Genomic DNA, 22,659 nt, shown 5'->3' with positions numbered 1-22,659 from the left:
ACCAAACAAACTGAACTACAAGGGTGAACACAGCCTAAGAGAAGTCGGACTGAAAGCGCACTCTGCCGTGACCAAACTTCTCAGAAAGAATTCAAAGGCTACACTCACCTTTGCTGAGGAGCATGTTGTATGGAGAGAGGAGAACTGGTCCACAGTTCACTTAAGTAATGAGAGCAAGTTTAATTTAATTGGGTCTGATGAGAAACATTTTGTTCGGCGTCAAACTGAGGAAAGACTGACGTGTGTAAAGAAGTCAGTGAAAGGTGGAGGAGAAGGTGTCATGGTTTTGGGGATTTTCTGCAACGGGAGTTGGGCCTATTATGCAGCTACGTGGCAGGGTCAGTGTAAATATTTATCAGAACCTCTGTCAGCAACTTGCAATTCTTTCTTTGTAAACATCTCCTAATCAGCCTGCAATTTTCGTGCAAAACAACGCCCCATCACACTGCAAAACAAGTAAAGCATTTCCTTGAAGCTAAGACCACTGAAATAATGAAATGGCGGGCCCAGAAAACCCTCAGCGACAAAGTTATGGCTAAGAAACCCACTAGAGTTACCAAACTGTGGAAGAAGAGTGGACCAAAATCCCACCAGCACAGTCTGAGAAACAATTGACGTCCTGAAGCCAAGGATGTGCTGAAGCCACAGATGTGCTGAAGACATTAAAAGCAAGAGTCTCCACACTTCCTAATTTTGTACAGTTGTAACCCTTCAAAAGTTTAGTTGTAATCTTCTTTCGTGCTACAGTGGCTGCTGTTCTACTATTCTTTACAAACTGGGGCAGGATTCATTAATGGAAAGCATTTCATGGGTCCATTTCTTATTTAAGCATATATCTATTCCAAGAAGGCCCATATCAGTAATGCCGATGACGTCCACAGTCGGACTGACTGATATCAGCTGAGAGGCCAGTGAATGAGTGAGCAGAAACCAGCATTTAGTCAGGTTCCATATTATCCGTTTTTATAGGTTTATGTATGCTTTTTTTTGCCTGGAGGCTATTCATATGTATTTCAGCGGGATATGTGTTTACGTGCGTGAAAAGGCCGAATGGCACGCTATACTTCAATATTTGACTGTCAAATTTGTTTTCATACACACACGTGTTGATTCGACATTGGCTATGGTTGGCATATGTTTCTTGATAATTTCTTTTTCTGAAAGTTGTTTTTGCCTAATAATACCATTAAATTAAAAGTTGAAAACTGCCTTATAAAAACGCTCAAAAGTACATACAAACTAATCCCATTGCATGGAATTTTATAGATGGAAAATGAGATATTTGTGATTAATTGAGGGTGACTTTGAAAATTGGTTGCTTGTGTTTTAGTTGTTTAGTCAAGCGTGGCCTAAGACGGCACCGGGGGGATTCCCATAGGCATTTAAAACAAATGTTGTTGCATGAATTCCTCTGAAAGGGAATGAGAACTGGCAGTGCCGTAATTTCATTTGGCACGACTGAAATGTCATGGCAAAATCTGTCTTTCTGTTTACTGATACTTTGACGCAACTGTCCTACGTCAAAGAAAACAGGCGGCTCTTAGGTAAGTGAGCTAAATGTTGTGGTGCCGGGGAGTCCGGATGCACTAGTGACCAGTGTCTGAACTTGTGCAGTTATCTAAAACGCTTTAAAGTCAGTTTATTCCCCACTAGAGGTGACAGTTCACCCAAAAACAAATTCTGTCACTATTTACTCACACTCATGTCGTTCTGAACTCTTCTGCAGAACACAAATAATGATAATATTACACTCTAAAAATGCTGGGTTATTTTTTTAACCCAAATGCTGAGTTCAGTCTGTTGGGGCATTTTATTAGGCTGTTTTTAATATTTTTACCCAGGTGCTGGGGATTTTTTAAACCCAAATGCTGGGTTCAACTTTTTGGGTCATTTTATTGGGTTATTTTTGATATTTTTTACCCAGGTGCTGGGTAGTTTTTCCGTAACTAAGTTGATGGGTTATTTTTTTCTACCCAGTCGCTGGGTTAAGCCTGTCTCTGATGAAACAACTCAGCTGCTGAGTTATTGCACTTCTTCAGCGAAATAAAGGTTTGTATACATTTTATTTCATTTATTACGTTTTTACTGTGCTGTAAATTATATTATTTTTAGGGCTGGCAAACGATTATATGTGTGTGTTCTGTGTGTAATTATGTATATATAAATACACACAAATTAATGTATATATTTAAGAGAAATGTGTTATTTACGTACAAAATATTTTTATTTATATATAATATAAATTCTATAAAAATCATAATAAATACATATACTTGTTAATATTTCTTAAATATATACATGAATGTGCTTGTATTTATATACGCATAATAATTACACACATTACACACATATATATTAGGCAAACTCAAACTTTTATTTTGTATGCAATTAATCACGATTAATCATTCGCCAGCCCTGGTATATATTAAAGAGAAATATGTTGTTTACGTACAAAATATTTTTATTTATATATAACTTCTAAAAAATGATAATAAATACATATACTTGTAAATATTTCTTAAATATGTACATGAATGTGCTTGTATTTATATATACATAATAATTACACACAGTACACGCCAAATATTAGGCAAACTCAAACTTTATCTTGTATGCGATTAATCGTTTGCCAGCCCTTATTAATTTACAAGGACGAGATGTCAGTCAGCTGCGTCACTTCGCACGGCAGAAACGCCTTGCCTTGCATAAAATAAAGCGATTTTATTCATTATAGTACTGAGTTTAATTTAATTTGACGTTAAAATGTGTTCTCTATATGTCAGTACTGTTTGTTTACGGGTAGATTTTGGTGTCAGTCACGGCATCTTCACGAGTGAAATGCGAGGCCACGGTCTGAAGTTCGCGGTCACCCTGGCGAACAGCAGCCCTTCACCGGCTCAGATTTCGGCGACACACCGGCCCGAGAATTACCGCTATTTTGGTAAAAAGCGATTACGCAGAACGGTTGGATACATTAAAATAAAATACTTTTAAATGTTATATATATATATATATATATATATTATTGCTGTTGCCTCTAGTAATTCTGTATGTGTTTTTTATAAGTTCCAGTTCATTTTAAGCCAGCAATAATATTTTTAAACAATAATTGACTCAAATAAAATAACCCAGGATGTTTGGTAAAAAGATTTAACCCAGCTGGGTCATGATAACTATATAAAATAAATATAAATAAATAAATATAAAACAAAATGGAGCAAGTCATTAACATATTTATTTGGGTACAAATGTAAACATGAACCGCATCCTGCATTTCAAGGAAGATGAACACAATTTGATTTATTTATTCACAGGCCTTTTTGTCTTTGATCTAAAAATTCAGCTTGAAAGGAATTGTTGCTTTTGTCTATTTTCGGGATACAGTCATTTAAATGGACAAGTGTGCAAAATAATAGTTAAATTTGCATTTGAGGACAGCATCATCTCAGAGCGTCCTCTCTTTGGCAAGGATTTTTTTAAATCAAATATTTTTGGGTTTTTGTAGAGGTAGCATTAAAGAAATCTTGCCGAAATGTGATAGGTCTGTTTTTACGCACGCATGTATTTAATGATTTATGTTTAATAAATATCGTGCACAAAATCACAAGACTAATATAAAATACATCTAAAAATTGATTCACATTGCTATAATTACTTAAGAATTAATCAAAATTGGAATGTGTTCAAAGAACATGGATTTCAGACGCCTTGTGTGCAGTTCTCACAGAACTGACATGACATTTCTTGTGTAGTACTGCATTTCTGTATTCAATTTACTAAATTTAATTAATGGCACAAAGAAAAACTGACATGGCACCAGGCCCAGCTCAAATATCAAATTGTTAGACAGTATGAATGATATTAATGCTTTGATATTTCATATATCAACAACAGCAAGTAAAACGGAAAAAAAGAATTCTGTTATATAAGTGTGCCAGCAAAGCTGACATGAAAAGACAAACAGGTTGTTTCACAAAATGTGCGCAATGATTGTCATGACAACGGCTACGTTTATGCCAGCGGTACCTGTGAACTCTAGATTAGAGCAAATACGCAGCAGTCCTGAGGTGACATGTTATTTTACCTGCAAGCACAACTGGATTTCATTGACGCAAAAGGGTTCATTTTGATTTATTATCAGTATTATGAACTTTTGAAAATCTAACTCTTAGTGTGGGACTTCGTCACTCTCTGCACTCACTGATCAGGTAAGAACTCGCACAAATTAAACAAGATTTTCAATTGTTGTTTGTTTAAGTAGTCATTTGAAAAATCTAACTTCAATTTTACGGTTAAAATTCACCATGTTCACAGTGAAGTTTAGCTGGAGTTTTTGAGGAATCCTCATGTACTCTAATAATCCCAAAACAGCTGAAAATGTTCACAGTTGTTGATTTCGAATGGAAACCCAGGGCAGTTCTGTGGTTATTCTGATCGGTTTAACTCTGGAGCCGGGCCTGAACGTTGCTCACCTCTTGCCTGGAATGTGCCATTCAAAAATCAAGCCTCACCACAGGAAGCTCCGGCACTACAGATGTGTTCCCAATTCCTGTGACTTAACTGACGGGAGAAACGGGAGATAGTGGAGCACTTTAAACCTCTGAATAAAGTTTGTGCAGAAAGGCAGATTGTAACAAGAGTGATCGCTGACGTGTATTTGAGAGCCTTCGTGAACTGCTTTCCTCCAGCTCTTTATTCCTCTCTCTCTTTCTGTTCCTAAGAAAAAAAAACAACAACATATTTTTTATTAATGATACCAATACTACATTAACACAACTAGAAGACAAATCAGATATTTAAAGGGATAGTTCATCCAAAAATGAAAATTTTGTCATTAATCGCTTATCATCTCATATTGTTCCAAACCTGTAAACCTTTGTTTATTTTCAAAACACAAGTTAAGATATTTTAAATGAAATCCGACAACTTTCTGAACCTGCACAGACAGAAATGGAACTACCACGTTCAAGGCCTGGAAACTTATTAACAACATTGTTAAAACAGTCCATGTGACTAGACAAAGACTGACACGGAAGACAAGAAATTGTTAAATAAAGTCATTTTTTTTCTTTGCGCACAAAAAGTATTCTCATAGCTTCATAAAATTAAGCTTGAACCACTGATGTCACATGGACTATTTTAATGATGTTCTTACTACCTTTTTGGGCCTTAAACGTGTCAGTTGCATTGCTGTCAATGCAGGGTCAGAAAGCTCTCAGATTTCATCAAAAATACCCTTTTTTGTGTTCCGAAGATGAACAAAGGTCTTACAGGTTTGGAACGGCATGAGGGTGAGTAATTAATAAGAGAATTTTCATTTTTGGGTGAACTATCCCTTTAAATCTTGCAACCAGAAAATGCATAGATTTTATAGATATTTAGGGATTACGTAAGGGTGCTTTCACATCCTTTTGTTCTGAAACAGGGATTAAAATTATTACAATGTTGCTTTTTATTCTTGGTGTGGTGCGCTTTCACACAGCAAAGTTTCTATACGGACCAAATGTGTTAATACAAGTCCCGTGTGAGTAAACTGTCCTCTCATTGGTCAAAATTACATGGTTTATTTTCCGGGATTCCACTCAGTTGTCATCCGTCATGATGGAACGGCAACAGCCTTGCGGGCTTATTCTTGCATTTTTTTGTAGCTGTCATTATACTAATTTATAATTTTAAGCGGGAGTCCTGGATTCGTCTGGAAAACATTTTTAAAATAAACCTACTACAAAGACAGCAATTAAACGTCATTCTAAAATGATTTTGAATGGCAAAGATGTGCCCACACGCAGACATTCACAGGTTGAATTTAAGTGGTATTAGCAAAACAACAAAGGTACTCCTGTTCACAGAACTGTAATTACCCATTATACCATGTTTTATAGCCTGTTTCGTTGGTCCGTTGGATTGGATTGCTTTCTCACTACAACCGAACCACTCCAGAGTTTGTTTTCAATTAAGCCGAGACCTCTGCATTCAGGCGATCTTGGACTGATTGTTTTGCCGCAGATCCAAGCGCGATTGCCATGTCCACATATGCCCAAACGAACCGAGCTAAGGGAGGAAACGCGCCAGGTTCCGAAACAAGTGTCAGGTGTGAAAGCACCCTAAAGTTTACAAAATGCTAAAGTTCTCCAAAATGCTACAGAGAGTTATTCTACTTTTGAAATGTGCATTCCGTGTCAGAATGTCTGTTTTCATTTTGGTCTGTGTGATTCCGGCCATTGCAAATTTACCCAACAGTATATCGACACCCCGGTTTGCCAGATTACGGAAAACAGCGTATTGCAGTCATGGAAGCCAGGGTTAGAGATTGCAGGTTCTACCTGACCTAAAAAGTTCACTTCCAGAACAAAAATTTACAGATAATTTACTCACCCCCCCAAATTGTTCATGTCTTTCTTTCTTCAGTCGTAAAGAAAGTATGTTTTTTGGTGAAAACGTTTCAGGAATGTTCCCCATATAGTGGACTTCTATGGTGCCTGCGAGTTTAAACTTCCTAAATGCAGCATCAAAGGGCTCTAAACGATCCCAGCCGAAGAAGAAGGGTCTTATCTAGTGAAACGATCAGTTATTTTCTAAGAAAACTGAGAGTTTATATGCTTTTTAACCTCAAATGTTTGTCTTGTCTAGCTCTGCGTGTACTCGTTGTATTCCGATTTAAGATAGTTAGGGTATGTCAAAAAACTCCCATCTCATTTGCTCCTCCAACTTCAAAATTGTCCTACATCGCTGTTTTACCGTTTTTCGTAAAGGGCATCTGATCTTCTTTGCACGTTCACTTTGTAAACACTGGGTCAGTACTTCTGCAGCGATGTAGGATGATATCGAACTGTCTTGAACCAGATTACACAGAGATCACAACGCTCTCCAAGATTTTGAATTTGGACTGCAGTACCCATTTCTGCCATTCTGGATGTTCAAGAGTGTGCATTCATTAGCATTTCCTGTTGATGTGTATTTTTATTGAATAATAACGTTCGTATGCCATATGAATTAAACAAAGACCTTTCGACCATGCAGATTAACATGCCCAACAGTCATGCATTTTTACAATGTACCTGGTATTGTGTTGTCCAAAACAAACCCAAAGAATCCACCGATGAACATGTGTGTAGTGAAGAGAATCATTATGAGCTGATCCAGCTCTTTTATGCCTGTTGACAGATTTAAAACATTCAGATCACAAAAAAACGGATGGACATCGACAGATGTCTAATGCATGTATATAAATGTAAGGCAATGTGTGGGTGTAAAAACTCTTGGTATAAGATATCTTATTATTATGTTTTAATAGGGTGGATGTTCCAGGGCCAATTACCATCCATCTGACGAGACCCATGCAGCAAGCGTTGGTCAGGAGTTCAATGTGTCAGCTTAAAGCACTAATTCCTGAAAGCCTGTCAATAAACTGCTTAAAAGAGCCCCTGATAAAGCACTACTGGACTTTTGTTGGTGGAAAAGCCCCCTTGTTTTAAGCAGTGTTAACAGAAAACTCGGGACGAAGATTAGGACAAAGTTCATCTGAAGGGTGCACTGGCCCGGATGTCGAAGGAGGGCCGTTGATTTTTACGCGAAAGGTTCGCACTGAAGCGAAGAGGGGAGATTACAGCAGAGTCAAACGGAGACTTGTAAAGAGGATTGGCAGATAAGTCGCCCTAACCTCAGGAGTCCAGACAATGCTTTTTACCGATGTAGTTAAGCTTGGGATGTGCCACTTGCACCAAGTGACCTTTCACATAGCATATCTTAAACAACTACTGCTACTTATCCTGTTCAGTTGCTGAAGCAACATTTGCATGTAATGCAAAGCAGTATATATATATATATATATATATATATATATATATATATGTAGTATGTATTTACTGCTTTATATTTATATTTAAATTTATATTTATATATATATATATATATATATATATATATATATATATATATATATATATATAAATATAAATTTAAATATAAATATAAAGCAGTAAATACATACATACATACATACATACATATATAAACATATATATATATATATATATATATATATATTAGTGCTGTCAAACGATTAATTGCGATTAATCGCTTCCAAAATAAAGGTTTTTGTTTACATAATATATGTGTGTGTACTCTCCATATTTATTATGTATATATATATATATATATATATATATATATAGTATGTATTTACTGCTTTATATATATATTTAAATTTATATTTATATATATATATATATATATATATATATATATATATATAAATATAAATTTAAATATAAATATAAAGCAGTAAATACATACATACATACATACATATATAAACATATATATATATATATATATATATTAGTGCTGTCAAACGATTAATTGCGATTAATCGCTTCCAAAATAAAGGTTTTTGTTTACATAATATATGTGTGTGTACTCTCCATATTTATTATGTATATATATATATATATATATATATATATATATATAGTATGTATTTACTGCTTTATATTTATATTTAAATTTATATTTATATATATTATATATATATATATATATATATATATAAATTTAAATATAAATATAAAGCAGTAAATACATACATACATATATAAACATATATATATATATATATATATATATATATTAGTGCTGTCAAACGATTAATTGCGATTAATCGCTTCCAAAATAAAGGTTTTTGTTTACATAATATATGTGTGTGTACTCTCCATATTTATTATGTATATATATATATAGTATGTATTTACTGCTTTATATATATATTTATATAAATATAAATTTAAATATAAATATAAAGCAGTAAATACATACATACATACATATATAAACATATATATATATATATATATATATATTAGTGCTGTCAAACGATTAATTGCGATTAATCGCTTCCAAAATAAAGGTTTTTGTTTACATAATATATGTGTGTGTACTCTCCATATTTATTATGTATATATAAATACACACACATGCATGTATATATTTAAGAAAAATGTTATGTATATATATATATTAAGTATATTTAAACATAATATAAATTATATGAATATAAATATGTAAAAACGTAAATACATGAAAATGTTTTTAAAATATAAACTGTATGTATGTGTATTTTTACACCTAATAAATATACACAGTAGACACATATAATATGCAAACAAAAACTTTTATTTTGGATGCGATTAATCACGATTAATCGTTTAACAGCACTAATATATATATATTCAGAGTGATTCTGCTCAAGTGAATTTTTTACACACACACACACACATATATATATATATATAGACAGAGAGAGAGTTACTTTTTAAAATAATATAATTACTTTAAATTTTTTTAGAATATTATATAATATTGTGTAATACACACATGATAAAAATAACACGTATATACAGTGTTGGGGTAACGCATTACAAGTAACATGAGTAATATGAGTAATTAGATATCAGTTTACTTTTTTAACTAGTAATACATTACTATTAAATTTACAATGAAATATCTGAGATACTTTATCAGATAAGTAACGTAAATGTTTTCGCATTTATTCACTGACACCTCTACTGTCACCATGTTGATTGGAAGTTGAATTGGGAGTGAGGGGCAGAGGCTCTTCTTTCAGCCTGAGACTTGTTTATTTTACTTCTGTTGTGAAAGGACCTTTACAGTTGCCAAAAATGTAAGTTCTGGGGTTTTTAAAAACCAAATAAGCCAAAAAAGCTAGGCCAACCCAGGCTGTAAAAAGTAATTGTAATCCATTGCTTTCCATAAAAAGTAAGTTTGCAGTGGTGCTCTGAAATGAGAAGCAAAACCCTGTTTTTTTTTTAAATCAAATTTTAAATTCATGTCCCAGTCACATTTTCTTGGTTAAAAAAGCATTACTTACACAATCAGATAACGAGAAAAACAATTCTATTTTATATTTTTTCATTAGCAATGTAATTAATATTCTGTGTATTAAAGCCAAGTATGAATCTCATGAAGTTAGTGTTTTTTAGGATTTTACGTTTATACCAAAATCAAGTCAGTAACAATATATTTTATTTGTGAACTTATGTTCAGCTATTCTTTTTAATAGTTAACTTTTACCTATTTTTACATTTTTTTGGATCATCAGTCATCAAAGCGCTGTAAATATTGGTCACAGACAAAGAGATTTACTTTAAATGAACTTTCTCTCTCTATCTACACTGCTGTTCAAAAGTTTGGTAAGATCAGTAAGATTTTTTATTTTTTTTCTCATGCTCAGCAAGGCTTTATTTCTTGATCAAAAATTCAGAAAAAACGGTATATTGTGAAATATTATTGCAATTTAAAATAACGGTTTCAAATTTAGTATACTTTAAAATATAAAGTATAGTTACTTTCAAACAATGTGTATTGGGAAAAGCACTATATAAAATAAAACTGACTTAATATGCAGCATGGATTACTACTACACTACCATGTTTTTGAAATAAGTCTCTTAAGAATCTTAGCAAGGCTGAAATTACTTGATGAAAATACAGCAAAAGCAGGAATATTATGAAAATAATATTACCATTTAAAATAAGTATTCTTCAATTTAATATTTTTTAAAATGTAATTTATTTCTGAGATGCAAAGCTGAATTTTCAGCATCATTATTCCAGTCTTCAGTGTCACGTGATCCTTCAGAAATCATTCTAATATGTTGATTATCAATGTTGGAAGAAGTTGTGATGCTTAATATTTTTGTTAAAAAAAAAGAAAAGAATATCATTTATTTAAAATAGAAGTCAATGTACACTACCGTTAAAAAGTTTTGGGTCAGTACATTTTTCAAAAAAAAAAAAAAAAAAAAATCAGTAACACTTTACAATAAGGTGTCATTTGTTAACATTAGTTAATGTATTAACTAACATGAACAGACAATGAACAATTCATTTAGTACACTATTTAATAATCTTTGTTAATGTTAGTTAATATAAATAGTTGTTCATTGTTTGTTTATGTTAGTTCACAGTCACTCAACAAATGTTAACAAACACAACTTGTGATTATGCATTAATAAATGTGGAAATTAACATCACCAAGATTAATAAATGCTGTAGAAGTATTGTTCATTCTTAGTTTATGTTAACTAATGTAGTTAACTAACGTTAACTAATGAACCTTTTTGTAAAATGTCAGAAATTTCAAATATTCAATATTTTATTCAGTGAGAATGAGTTGAAATGATAAAAAGTGATACTATAAAATTTTATATTGTTAGAAAAGATTTCTATTTCGAATAAATGTTGATCTTTTGAACTTTTTATTCAACAAAGAATCCAGAAAAAACTATCACAGGTTCCAAAAAACAAACAAAAACAAAGCAGGCAGGATCATGTGACACTGAAGACTCGAGTAACGGCTAATGAAAATTCAGCTCACATCGGAGGAATAAATTATATTTGAAAGTATATTAAAAGAGAAAACAGTTATTTTGTAATAATATTTCACAATATTGCTGTTTATACTGTATTTTTGATCAAATAAATTGAGCCTTGATGAGCATTAAAAACATTACAAATCTTGCTGATCCCAAACTTCTGAATGGCCGTGTATATACAGTACACACACTATTATTTTAATAACTTATGGATTTGATATGTTACATAACAATCTTGTCTCTGTCCTGTTACAAAGAAGGGTGAGAGAAATAAAAAAAAAATTCTGAATATCATATAAAACTTACATCAAAGCAGGAATGAGCTGATAAAAAACTAATTTTTTTATGAATGCCTGAAGTGTTTGCACAAGATCAAGTTAACATCACAAGCAAACTCTTGTCTCATGTCCAGGTTTGGTTTCTTTTGATCTTTTTGGCCATGCTACAGGGTACCCATGTGTTCGCGGATTATACTACCAGCGGTCTTTCTATAAGAGTACAGATGCTCATGTTCTGAGTTTTTATGAGTTCTTTTAACTAATGCTTTTACTGACTAATACAGCTTTTTAATATTCCCACTGCTGATGGGTTAAATGCTGCTGTAAATTTGTGTTTTAATGCTATATTCACCTGTGTTGATCATGCCTGGGTTCGAGTGAAACCAGGTTGGGAGCACAAGACCACTGAAGGTTGAGAAGCCAAGAATCAAGAGATTCCTGGAAGAGTTCAAATCCACATACTGCAAGAAAAACACAAACATAAAATGAAATATGAGATGATGACTCGTTAGTATGTATTTTTTTAGATGAAGTCGCCCTGACATAAAATGTATGTCGACTATCAGGTGTACCTGAAGATTGGAAATTCCCACCGCTGCTACCATCCCGAACATGACGAGGAACATTCCACCAATGACCGGGTCTGGAATAGTTATAAAGACAGCGCTGAATTTACCGAAGAGTCCCAAGATGATCATAAGAAGCCCGGTGGTCTGAAGTACCAATCTGCTGCCAACCTGGCACCATCAAAAGATAAGTCATCCAAAACACTGTCATTAAACCCAAACCAAACAACCTAAAAGCATTTTCAAACATGTAGGGAATGTTCAAATTTTCATTCTCATGAAATGGAGACAGATTAGAAAAAAAACAGATCAAGACAAAGCTTTAAAACACAACTCAGCATTTAAAAACAGAGAGAAAATCTTTCAAATCAGACCTTTCTGATCTTTTTGAGCATTGCCCTGAAGAAACCACATAACAGATGTTTAAACATTCCCCAAAAAATGACATTAATGTCATGTGTTGCCTCCGTGAGCATCAATGACGTCTTGAAGATGTTTGTGATAGATGTGGATGAGTCCCTCAATTGTTCTAAATAGGTAGGAGTTCAAAAGTGCAGAGGATGCGCAGAAACCAATAGAATTTACAGGACCTGGAGGATTTTTGAGAACAGTGGACACCTTCATTGCATAAAATCATAAAAGACTACAAAGAGTCACTGATCTTGGAGAAGGCAACACTCAATGTTGAGAACCCGAACTTCTAAACCGGATAACCTTAATTTAATTTGCAGCTTCTTTAGGTTCAATAGGAAACCTTCAGAACACAAATTAAGATATTTTTGATGAAATCTGAGAGCTTTTCTGACCCTGGATAGACAGCAACACAACTACCATGTTCAAGGCCCAGAAAGGTTGTAAGAATAAACAATAAAATTAAAGTATATTTTTATGTTTTTGAGATAAGTCTCCTAAGATCTCAGCAAGGCTGAAAATACTTGACGAAAATACAGCAAAAAGCATGAATATTGTGAAAATAATATTACAATTTAAAATATTCTTAATTTTAATATATTTTAAAATGTAATTTATTACTGAGATACAAAGCTGAATTTTCAGCATCATTACTGCAGTCTTTAGTGTTACGCAATCCTTCAAAAATTATTCTAACATACTGCTTAATTATTAATAATGGTTCTTATTATCAAAACAGGATTTTTCCAGCATTCTTTGATGAAAAGACAGTTGAAAAGAACTACCTTTGAATGGTAGTGTATCACAGTTCCATATAAATATTAAGCCACACACACACACACACAAAAAAAATGTTTTTAACATTTATTTACTAATAAATGTTTTTTGAGCTTCAAATCAGCATATTCCATCACAGGAATAAATTGTACCTTTATTTAATATAATTTCAAATGTTAATAATATTTCACAATATTACAGTTTTACTGCATTTGTGATCAAATAAATGCAGTCTTTGTGAGCCAGCGTTCGTACAGATACTGTAAAATGAAACTCCAGGACTTTCAAGGACTTTTTAAGCACCAGTTTTTTGATTTTCAAGGACTTCAATCAGAGATCTCACTTATCGAATGATGTCTTCCATTTCAAATTCTAAAAAAGAGAAATAGTATACTGCATAAAAGAAGTATACTACACTTTTACTTTATAACTGCATATATAGTTTGATGTTTTCTACTGTTTAAGAAAAAAGTCTGAAAAAAAAGATTTGTGTAATCGCTCCCGAATTCTGATCTGAAACAAATGATTTGCGAACCCGCACCAAAGGTCTGATCTAAATTAAATAACTCACGTTCCACACTCTGAAGTCCTGATCTGAATTTGATTTAAATCGGGACTTCAAATCGCGTATCGATCTGATCTGAATGATTCTATTCGCTAAATGATTCACTAACCTGTTCCGATCTAAATCAAATGATTTGCGATAAGCGCTCCGAAGTCCCGACATGAATCAAATGATTCATGGTACACAAAGTTCAGATCTAAATCAAATGATTTGCGATCCACATTTTGAAGTCCTGATCTGAATTTGATTTAGTTTGGGACTTTAAATCGCGCATCGCAAATTATTTGATTTGAATTATTTAGTTTGGTAAATGATTTGCGATTCATGCTCCGTTCTGATCTAAATCAAATGATTCACAATCCACACTCGGAAGTCCTGATCTGAATTTGATTTAAATCTGGACTTCAAATTGCGTGTCGATCTGATCTGAATGATTCAATTCGCTAAATGATTCACTAACCCGTCCTGACCTAAATCAAATGATTCATGGTACACAAAGTTCCAATCTAAATCAAATGATTTGCAATACACACTTTGAAGTCCTGATCTGAATTTGATTTAGTTTGGGACTTTAAATTGCGCATCACAAATCATTTGATTTGAACTATTCAGTTTGTTTAGTGATTTATGATTCATGCTCCGAAGTTCCGATCTAAATCAAATGATTTGCGATAAGCGCTCCGAAGTCCCGACATGAATCAAATGATTCATGGTACACAAAGTTCAGATCTAAATCAAATGATTTGCGATCCACATTGTGAAGTCCTGATCTGAATTTGATTTAGTTTGGGACTTTAAATCGCGCATCGCAAATTATTTGATTTGAATTATTTAGTTTGGTAAATGATTTGCGATTCATGCTCCGTTCTGATCTAAATCAAATGATTCACAATCCACACTCGGAAGTCCTGATCTGAATTTGATTTAAATCTGGACTTCAAATTGCGTGTCGATCTGATCTGAATGATTCAATTCGCTAAATGATTCACTAACCCGTCCTGACCTAAATCAAATGATTCATGGTACACAAAGTTCCAATCTAAATCAAATGATTTGCGATATGCGCTACCAAGTTCCGATCTAAATCAAATGATTTGCAATACACACTTTGAAGTCCTGATCTGAATTTGATTTAGTTTGGGACTTTAAATTGCGCATCACAAATCATTTGATTTGAACTATTCAGTTTGTTTAGTGATTTATGATTCATGCTCAGAAGTTCCGATCTAAATCAAATGATTCACAATCTACGCTCAGAAGTCCTGATCTGAATTTGGTTTAAGTTGGGACTTCAAATCGCGTATCGATCTGATCTGAATGATTCTGTTTGCTAAATGATTCACGAACCCGTTCCGATCTAAATCAAATGATTCACGATACACGCTCCAAAGTCATGACCTGAATCAAATGATTAGCGATACACAAAGTTCCAATCTAAATCAAATGATTTGCAATCCACGCACTGAAGTCTGGATCTGAATTTTATTTAGATCGGGACTTCAAATCACGCATCCTAAATCATATGATCTGAATGATTCTGTTTGCTAAATGATTCACGAACCCATTCCAATCTAAATCAAATGATTCTTGATACGCACTCCAAAGTCCTGACCTGAATCAAATGATTCCCGATACACAAAGTTCCAATCTAAATCAAATGATCTGTGATAAGCGCTACAAAGTTCCGATTTAAATCAAGTGATTTGCAATCCATGTTTTGAAATCCCGATCTAAATCAAATTTAGATCAAGACTTCAGATCACATATTGGAAATAATTTGACCTAAATGATTCAGTTTGCTAAATGATTCACGAACCCGTTCCGATCTTAATCAACTGATTCACAGTCCACACTCTGAAGTCCCGATCTGAATTTGATCTAGATTTAAATCAATTGATTTGCTATTCGTGATCCGATTGGAGAGATTCAAAATAGTGAATCATTCAGAGTTCAGAGTTTCGAAAAGCTCTGTTTCACCTATCACTACGTGCTTTTTAAAATTGTTGCAAGCGATATCGAAAATGAATGGCTCTTTTAATTTGATCTGGTTTTTGCTGGTGAATCGCTTGAAATGAATGATCAAAGTCTTGAATCAAATGAAGAGTTTGAATCAATTAGAGTGGTTCCAGCATAAATTACTCAATTGATTTGGTTCATCTGTTCCTCTTTTCGCATCTTCAGCCATGTTTACACGACACTGTCATTACTACTACTTGCTTAGCTTGAATGTTTTCTGACATTCACTGAAATAAGCGAAAAAGGTATGATGTTTTTTGAATTGCGTGAATTTTGCGTGAAAAGATATGTGCTTATTGACAAAATTAAACACTTCTTTCATAGATGCATTGTCTTTCAATAATTCAAGCACTTTTCAAGTACTTTTTCAAGGGTTTTTCCAGGCCTTACATTTCAAAAAGTCAAATTAAAGTACTTCAAGCACTTTAAGCACCTTGTACGGACACTGGTGAGCATAAGAGACTTTCAAAAAGAAAATTGTTCCAAACCTTTGACTGGTGGTCTACTTCAGTGTGACTTCAGGACAGTCAAAGTTTTAGGTGAAAAGTAACATAAAAGTGTTTAAATAATAAATAACATGCTTTGTTAATATACAACAGAAAAGAACCAAATTTGTGCTGGTGGCAACAAAAATGAAAATTGTTATAGGTATTATTATCAATAATCAGACAAATCCTACCCTTGTAATTCCCAGAGCAGCGATGTTCTGACTGTAGGATGTGGTGCCATTACCACTACCCCACAGGGCAGCCAAGATGCAGCCCACGCCTTCCACCGCAATGCCACGGTTAATAGCATGTGTGGGCGGTGGAGGCGCTCCAGAGAGACGAGCGCACGCATAATAGTCTCCAATGGACTCCATTGTTGAAGCCAGCACTCCAGCCATCATGCCCAGCACGGACGAAACGCTCACAGTCGGTAAACCCCACTGTCCTAAAAAAGCAAGAGTTAAGAGATGAGTAAGGTTCCTTTGCAACAGTAAGATGTTTCTTAGTATACTTTATGATGGAGATAAAAATATTAAGTAGGTAGTTTTTATACTGGCATGCTGAGATATAATACAGAACTACACATTTATGAGGTTACTAGGAAAATCATTTTTTCAGTACGCTTAAACTTAAGAAACCTTTGGATTGTTTTTATTTTTTGTTATAGTATCACGGAGGTATGTTTACTTTGACTCCTATTTAGAACTGTACAAGATTTTAATCAAATAAAATACCTAAAACGACCAGATTTTAATCAGACTTTCTGAGTAATTTGGAAGCGTGCTTTTCAAGGCTGGGAATGATGGTTAAATGAGTAATAAGTCAAAGCCAAATTAAATAAATGTTCATTTGAAAAATGCAAAAAAAAAGTGTGCCTGTATACTTCAAATAAACCATATGCTTTTGAACTTTCAATTCATTAAATAATCCTGAAAAATGTATCACGGTTTCTACAAAAATATTAAGCAGCATAACTGTTTTCAACACTGAATATAATAAGAAATGTTTCTTGAGCAGCAAATCACCATATCAGAATGATTTCTGATCACAGGAATAAATTACATGTGGAAATATATTAAAAAATATTTTTTAATTACCGACCCTAAACTTTTGAATGGTAGTGTATATATTTCAGCAAAATAATAAATAATATTTATAAAATATGTGCAATAACCTTATATTTATTTGTTACCACCTACATCTCAATACATCCCGGCATCTCATTCTATTCTATTCTATTCTATTCTTTTTCTATCATCTGTAGCACAACTGTATATAAAATTTTTTTATTTTCTTAAATCTTATATTGCAATTTTTGTCTATTTATATTTATATATGTGTATTTTTTATTCTCAACTTAGTTTATTTTCTCTGTGTTGCTGTTGTCGTCTCTGGAAACCTGTGAAACCAAAACAAATTCCTTGTATGCGTAAGCATACTTGGCAATAAAGCTGTTCTGATTCTGATTCTGATTATATAATATCTTACCTAAAACATAATTTCTTCTTGTTTTTAAAGAAGATTTTACATTTATTTTAAAAATTGCATGAACATTTTTGTACAGGACAGTAGAGAGATGACAGGAAAGTACTGGGCAGAGAGAGGGGAATGGGATCGGCAAAGGACCTCGAGACGGGAGTCGAACTTGGGTCGCCACAAGCACAGCTGTGCTATGGGTTGGCGCACTAACCACAAGGCTATTGGCACCAAATTGCATGAACATTTAATACACTTTATACAACATTCTGGTTCTTAAATGTGATTGGCTGAGAGCCTTTTCCAGTGGTGCAGTATTCCAGTAGTACAATACACTACAAACATACACTATACTAGGGGTGTAAACTTTTGAATAGAATGGAGATGTGTACATTTTTCTTATTTTGCCTAAATATAACATTTTTTTTTATTTATTTCTGCTCTTCAGAGGCTACAGAAGATAGTTACATGTTTCCCAGAAGACAAAATAAGTTAAATTTTCCCTGATCTTCAAATTCCAAAAGTTTTCACACCCCGGTTCTGTCTCCTTCTGGAGCATCAGTGAGCGTTTGAACCTTCTGTAATAGTTGCATATGAGTCCCTCAGTTGTCCTCAGTGTGAAAAGATGGATCTCAAAATCACAGTCGTTTGAAAGGGTTCAAATACACAAAAATGCTGAAATACCTAAGAATTTGTGGGATCTGAAGGATTTTTCTGAAGAACAGCAGGCAGTTTAACTGTTCAGGACAAACAAGGGACTCATAAACAACTATCACTAAACAAAAAAAAAAAAAAGGGTGTGGATCATTCAGGTATAAGAACGCTATTTTAAAAATCCAGGGGATGTAAACTTTTTAACGGGGTATTTTTTTTTAAAATGCAACTATTATGTTCTCTTGTGGACTATATGCAAACATCTTTCTTGTTAAATATCTTATTCAGGTCAGTACTAAATAAACAACAACATGCATTTTGTATGATCCCTCTTATTTTGGTAAAATAATTAACATTTTGCAGATTCTGAAAGGGAGGGGGTGTAAACTTTTGACCCCAACTGTAACAAAAAACTACTACAAAAAAACTATTTTCTGTGAAAAGTTATCAGCTATTCAGTACATTCACAGATCAATGTATTGACAAGGACGGCTTCAAAAGACTATCATTCAAAGTGAATGGCTGAGAGGAGCATGTAGTGTAACGTGAGGCCCATGCTCCTTTGTTTTCACATATCAGCCTGAAGCACATAAATGTCTCAAGGGATTTAAGTGGGTCAAGCGAAATGATGAATTGTTCCCAGTAACATTCAGACAGTGATGCAGTCAAACCTGTATTAGCTATCTGAAGATTAAAATACCACATTCCCCAACATGGAAGCCTTCAGGCGGTACAACTTATGGGCTTTATCTATAGAAGTCAAATGGGACGCTATGAAAAGTAACACTGATACCTTAAGCTGTTTCAAATACATATATTTGCTAGCTGATTCACAGCAGGGGGACACTGAGTGTTGAAAGCATTTCCTAATACAACAGAACCATTGAAAAGAGATGAGACTGGGCAAAACGCTAAGACTGCTACATGTTTCTGAGACATTAATACACTACACCTTTATGGGTGAGAACTGACCCTAACAAAGCAAACTATGGTTCCCTGTGAATGACAGTTGTTAAATCTCCTTCAGGATGAACCCGAGGAGCCCCATTCATGTCACTTTATCACCAATGCCCTCAGAGCAGACATATCTCTCATCTGTGGATTCTGAAAGAAACACTGCCATTCAAGATGGTTAATTCTTTGAAAAGACATGTCATTTAAAAACAGCTGGCAAACAGCACTTGGGAACCAGCTGTGACAGTACTGTTGAAACAGGTAACGTTCATGTTCACTGACTAAGAAAATCAGCATTCAAGTGACATATATTATTCATAAAGGTCAGACAGTTGACAAAATGTTTTTTTATGAGTTCCAGGGAAACCATTCATCTTTGCATCAAACTGTACATTTTCTTTTTGTTGGTGTTTTAATTCATGATAAGATTAATTTGATTACTTCTTCTGGAATTTTTACAGTTAAGCAAGAGATAATGCATGTGCATGTTTTTGCAACTGTGGAAATTTTTCACAATAAACTGCATAAAAACAATTTTTTTTTCCTGAAATCTCGAGAACATCACAAATTGTTTTTGTTAGCTAGAATTCTGTGATAAAAACATTTTAAGCATTGTTGGAATTTCTCCCCCCCAAAAGCTAAAATGATATTTAGAATTTAAAACAAAATTAAGTAATATTTTTACACTTAATGAGACAACATTACAGCTTGACTGGAATATAAAATATTTAGTTGAAATTACTTTTTTTTTTAAAGCTTTATTTGTCATCTTGAGCATGCTTTTCGTTGTTGTAATGTGTAAAATGTTGAAGAATAGTTCTACAAATGTACACTACCAGTACACTAAAATTTTTTGAACAGTAAGATTTTTAATGTTTTAAAGAAGTCTCTTCTGCTCACCAAGACTGCATTTATTTGATCCAAAGTAAAGCAAATACAGTAAAATTGTAAAATATTTTTACAATTTAAAATGTTCGATTTGAATATATTAAAACATGTAATTTATTCCTGTGATTTCAAAGCTGAATTTTCAGCATCATTACTCCAGTCACATGATCCTTCAGAAATCATTGTAATATTCTGTTTATTATTATTATTATTATTATGTTGAAAACAGCTGTGTTTTCAGGTTTCTTTGATGAACAGAAAGAACAGAAGAACAGCATTTATCTGAAATAGAAATCTTTTGTAACATTATAAATGTTTTTATCACCACTTTTGATCAATTTAAAGCATCCTTGCTAAATAAAAGTAGTAATTTCTATAATTTCTTTCCCCCCCAAAAATGTAGCTTTGAACACAGGAATAAATTACATTTTAAAATATATTCAAATAGAAAACAGTTATTTTAAATAGTTTTTATTTTAAAAAATTCTACATTTTACTGTTTTTGCTATACTTTGGATCAAATAAATGCAGGCTTGGTGAGTAGAAGTGACTTCTTTAGAAAAAAACATAAAAAATCTTACTGTTCAAAAACTTTTGACTGTTTTTTTAAAGTGTGAAAAAGTGTGAAATTATCGGTCTGAAACAAGGGTAAAACAATAATGTCTCTACATAAAAATGACAATGACAAAATCGCAGATTTTTTAAAATAAAAAGGCATATTTAGCATTTAACTTACTCTAAAAAAACTAATTTAAGTAATATTTTCACACTTAATGTGAGAACATTACTTCTTGACTGGAATACAAAATGTTCAGTAAAATTACAATAACAAAATAGCTACATTTTTTAAACAAACTGCAGGGTTGCAAAAAAAATATTGCTGTATAGTTTATGGAGGTTCACCTGGATAGGGCACGTAGAACCATGCAGCACTTTTTACCGCATCAAGATTGATGTCTGTCCTGGCCATGTAGCCGTACTCGTTGGGTGATGAGGGCAGGGCGTTGAAAAATGTCAGCAAGAAGCACACAAGCCAAGCTCCACACATCCCAAATAACGCCTGCACATTAAACATAACACACATAAACTTTTGGCTTTCTATCTCCTTGTATTTCACCATGTACTATTCCTTTTATCTTTCTCTCTCCTTTTTAATAGGTAGCTTTAAAAGGCTGGATTTATTGCCACTTAATGTCAGTTGTTTTTAACAATAACAATTTTTTGTTATCTGTAGCATGTGACAAGTGAAGCATTAACCCTGGGGCTTTTCTCGACTTTTGCCAACATTTTAAGCTAACAAGCCTTGAAACTATTATTTTCAGCTTAACCCTTCCCACAACTTTTGACAAGATCTTTACAGTCTGTATTTCAGACAAGAGTACTTCGGAACCCCCATTTGACAGATTCTATCTCATATCTTGTCTGTAATCAGTGACGACTAGTATAGATTACGGTGGAAACCCATGTATGAGTGTGTGAATACGTGTACTGTTACACCCATAATTACTGTATTAAAGGTGTCAGTAGCGTTGCTGTTTATGCAAGGTCAGAAAGCTCTCAGATTTCATCAAAAATATCTTAATTTGTGCTCTGAATATAAACAAAGGTCTTACAGGTTTGATACGACATGAGGGTGAGTAATTAATGACAGAATTTTTATTTTTGGGTGAACTGTCCCTTTCAAAAATGTCCCAGTGTGATTTTTACTGAGGTGTCGAGCTTTGTATACGTTATGCAATTATCTCATAATTGTCAGGATCCTTTTTAGTGAAGTTTTTTGAAGTTTTTTGAAAGGAACACCCAAAAATAAAAATTCTGTCATTAATTACACACCCTCATGTCGTATCAAACCTGTAAGACCTTCGTGTATATTGAGAGCACAAATTAAGATATTTTTGATGAAATCTGAGAGCTTTCTGACCTTGCATAGACAGCAACGCTACTGACACCTTTAATACAGTAATTATGGGTGTAACAGTACACGTATTCACACACTCACACATGTGTACCGAACAAATACAGCATTTTTTCCCCAGGAAATTCAAACAATAAATGACGGTCTTTAATGTAAAGATTGCTGAATAAACAGATTGCTGGGATGTTTCAGAAACTGGTATAAACAAAAGCATTGACTAGAGTGGCCCCGATCAGCTACGGCGGCCGTTTCGGAGCTGTAACGCTCCGAGCAGACTTA

The 22,659-nt window shown here is 33.4% G+C and overlaps 1 protein-coding gene across 3 annotated transcripts in view; it reads right to left on the bottom strand.

Annotated features, from left to right (window-relative positions):
• Positions 1-3,220: 3,220 nt before the first annotated feature.
• Positions 3,221-22,659, bottom strand: part of si:dkey-106n21.1 (solute carrier family 23 member 2) — a 74,685-nt gene continuing 55,246 nt past the window's right edge. For 2 of the 3 annotated variants that reach the window (XM_051098909.1, XM_051098911.1), the window contains 6 exons: positions 21,369-21,525; positions 16,685-16,938; positions 12,243-12,407; positions 12,023-12,131; positions 7,059-7,154; positions 3,221-4,716 (listed from right to left, as the gene is read on the bottom strand). In XM_051098909.1, the coding sequence (XP_050954866.1) occupies positions 4,529-4,716; positions 7,059-7,154; positions 12,023-12,131; positions 12,243-12,407; positions 16,685-16,938; positions 21,369-21,525 (969 nt within the window). In that variant the 3' untranslated portion in view covers positions 3,221-4,528. The remainder of the gene's footprint in view (positions 4,717-7,058; positions 7,155-12,022; positions 12,132-12,242; positions 12,408-16,684; positions 16,939-21,368; positions 21,526-22,659) is intronic. The other variant, XM_051098910.1, reaches the window with a different exon arrangement.

Source organism: Labeo rohita, chromosome 25, assembly GCF_022985175.1.
Source record: "Labeo rohita strain BAU-BD-2019 chromosome 25, IGBB_LRoh.1.0, whole genome shotgun sequence".
Classification (NCBI taxonomy): domain Eukaryota; kingdom Metazoa; phylum Chordata; class Actinopteri; order Cypriniformes; family Cyprinidae; genus Labeo; species Labeo rohita.
Note: the sequence above shows the minus strand (reverse complement) of the source record. Positions and strands in the feature narration are given on the sequence as shown.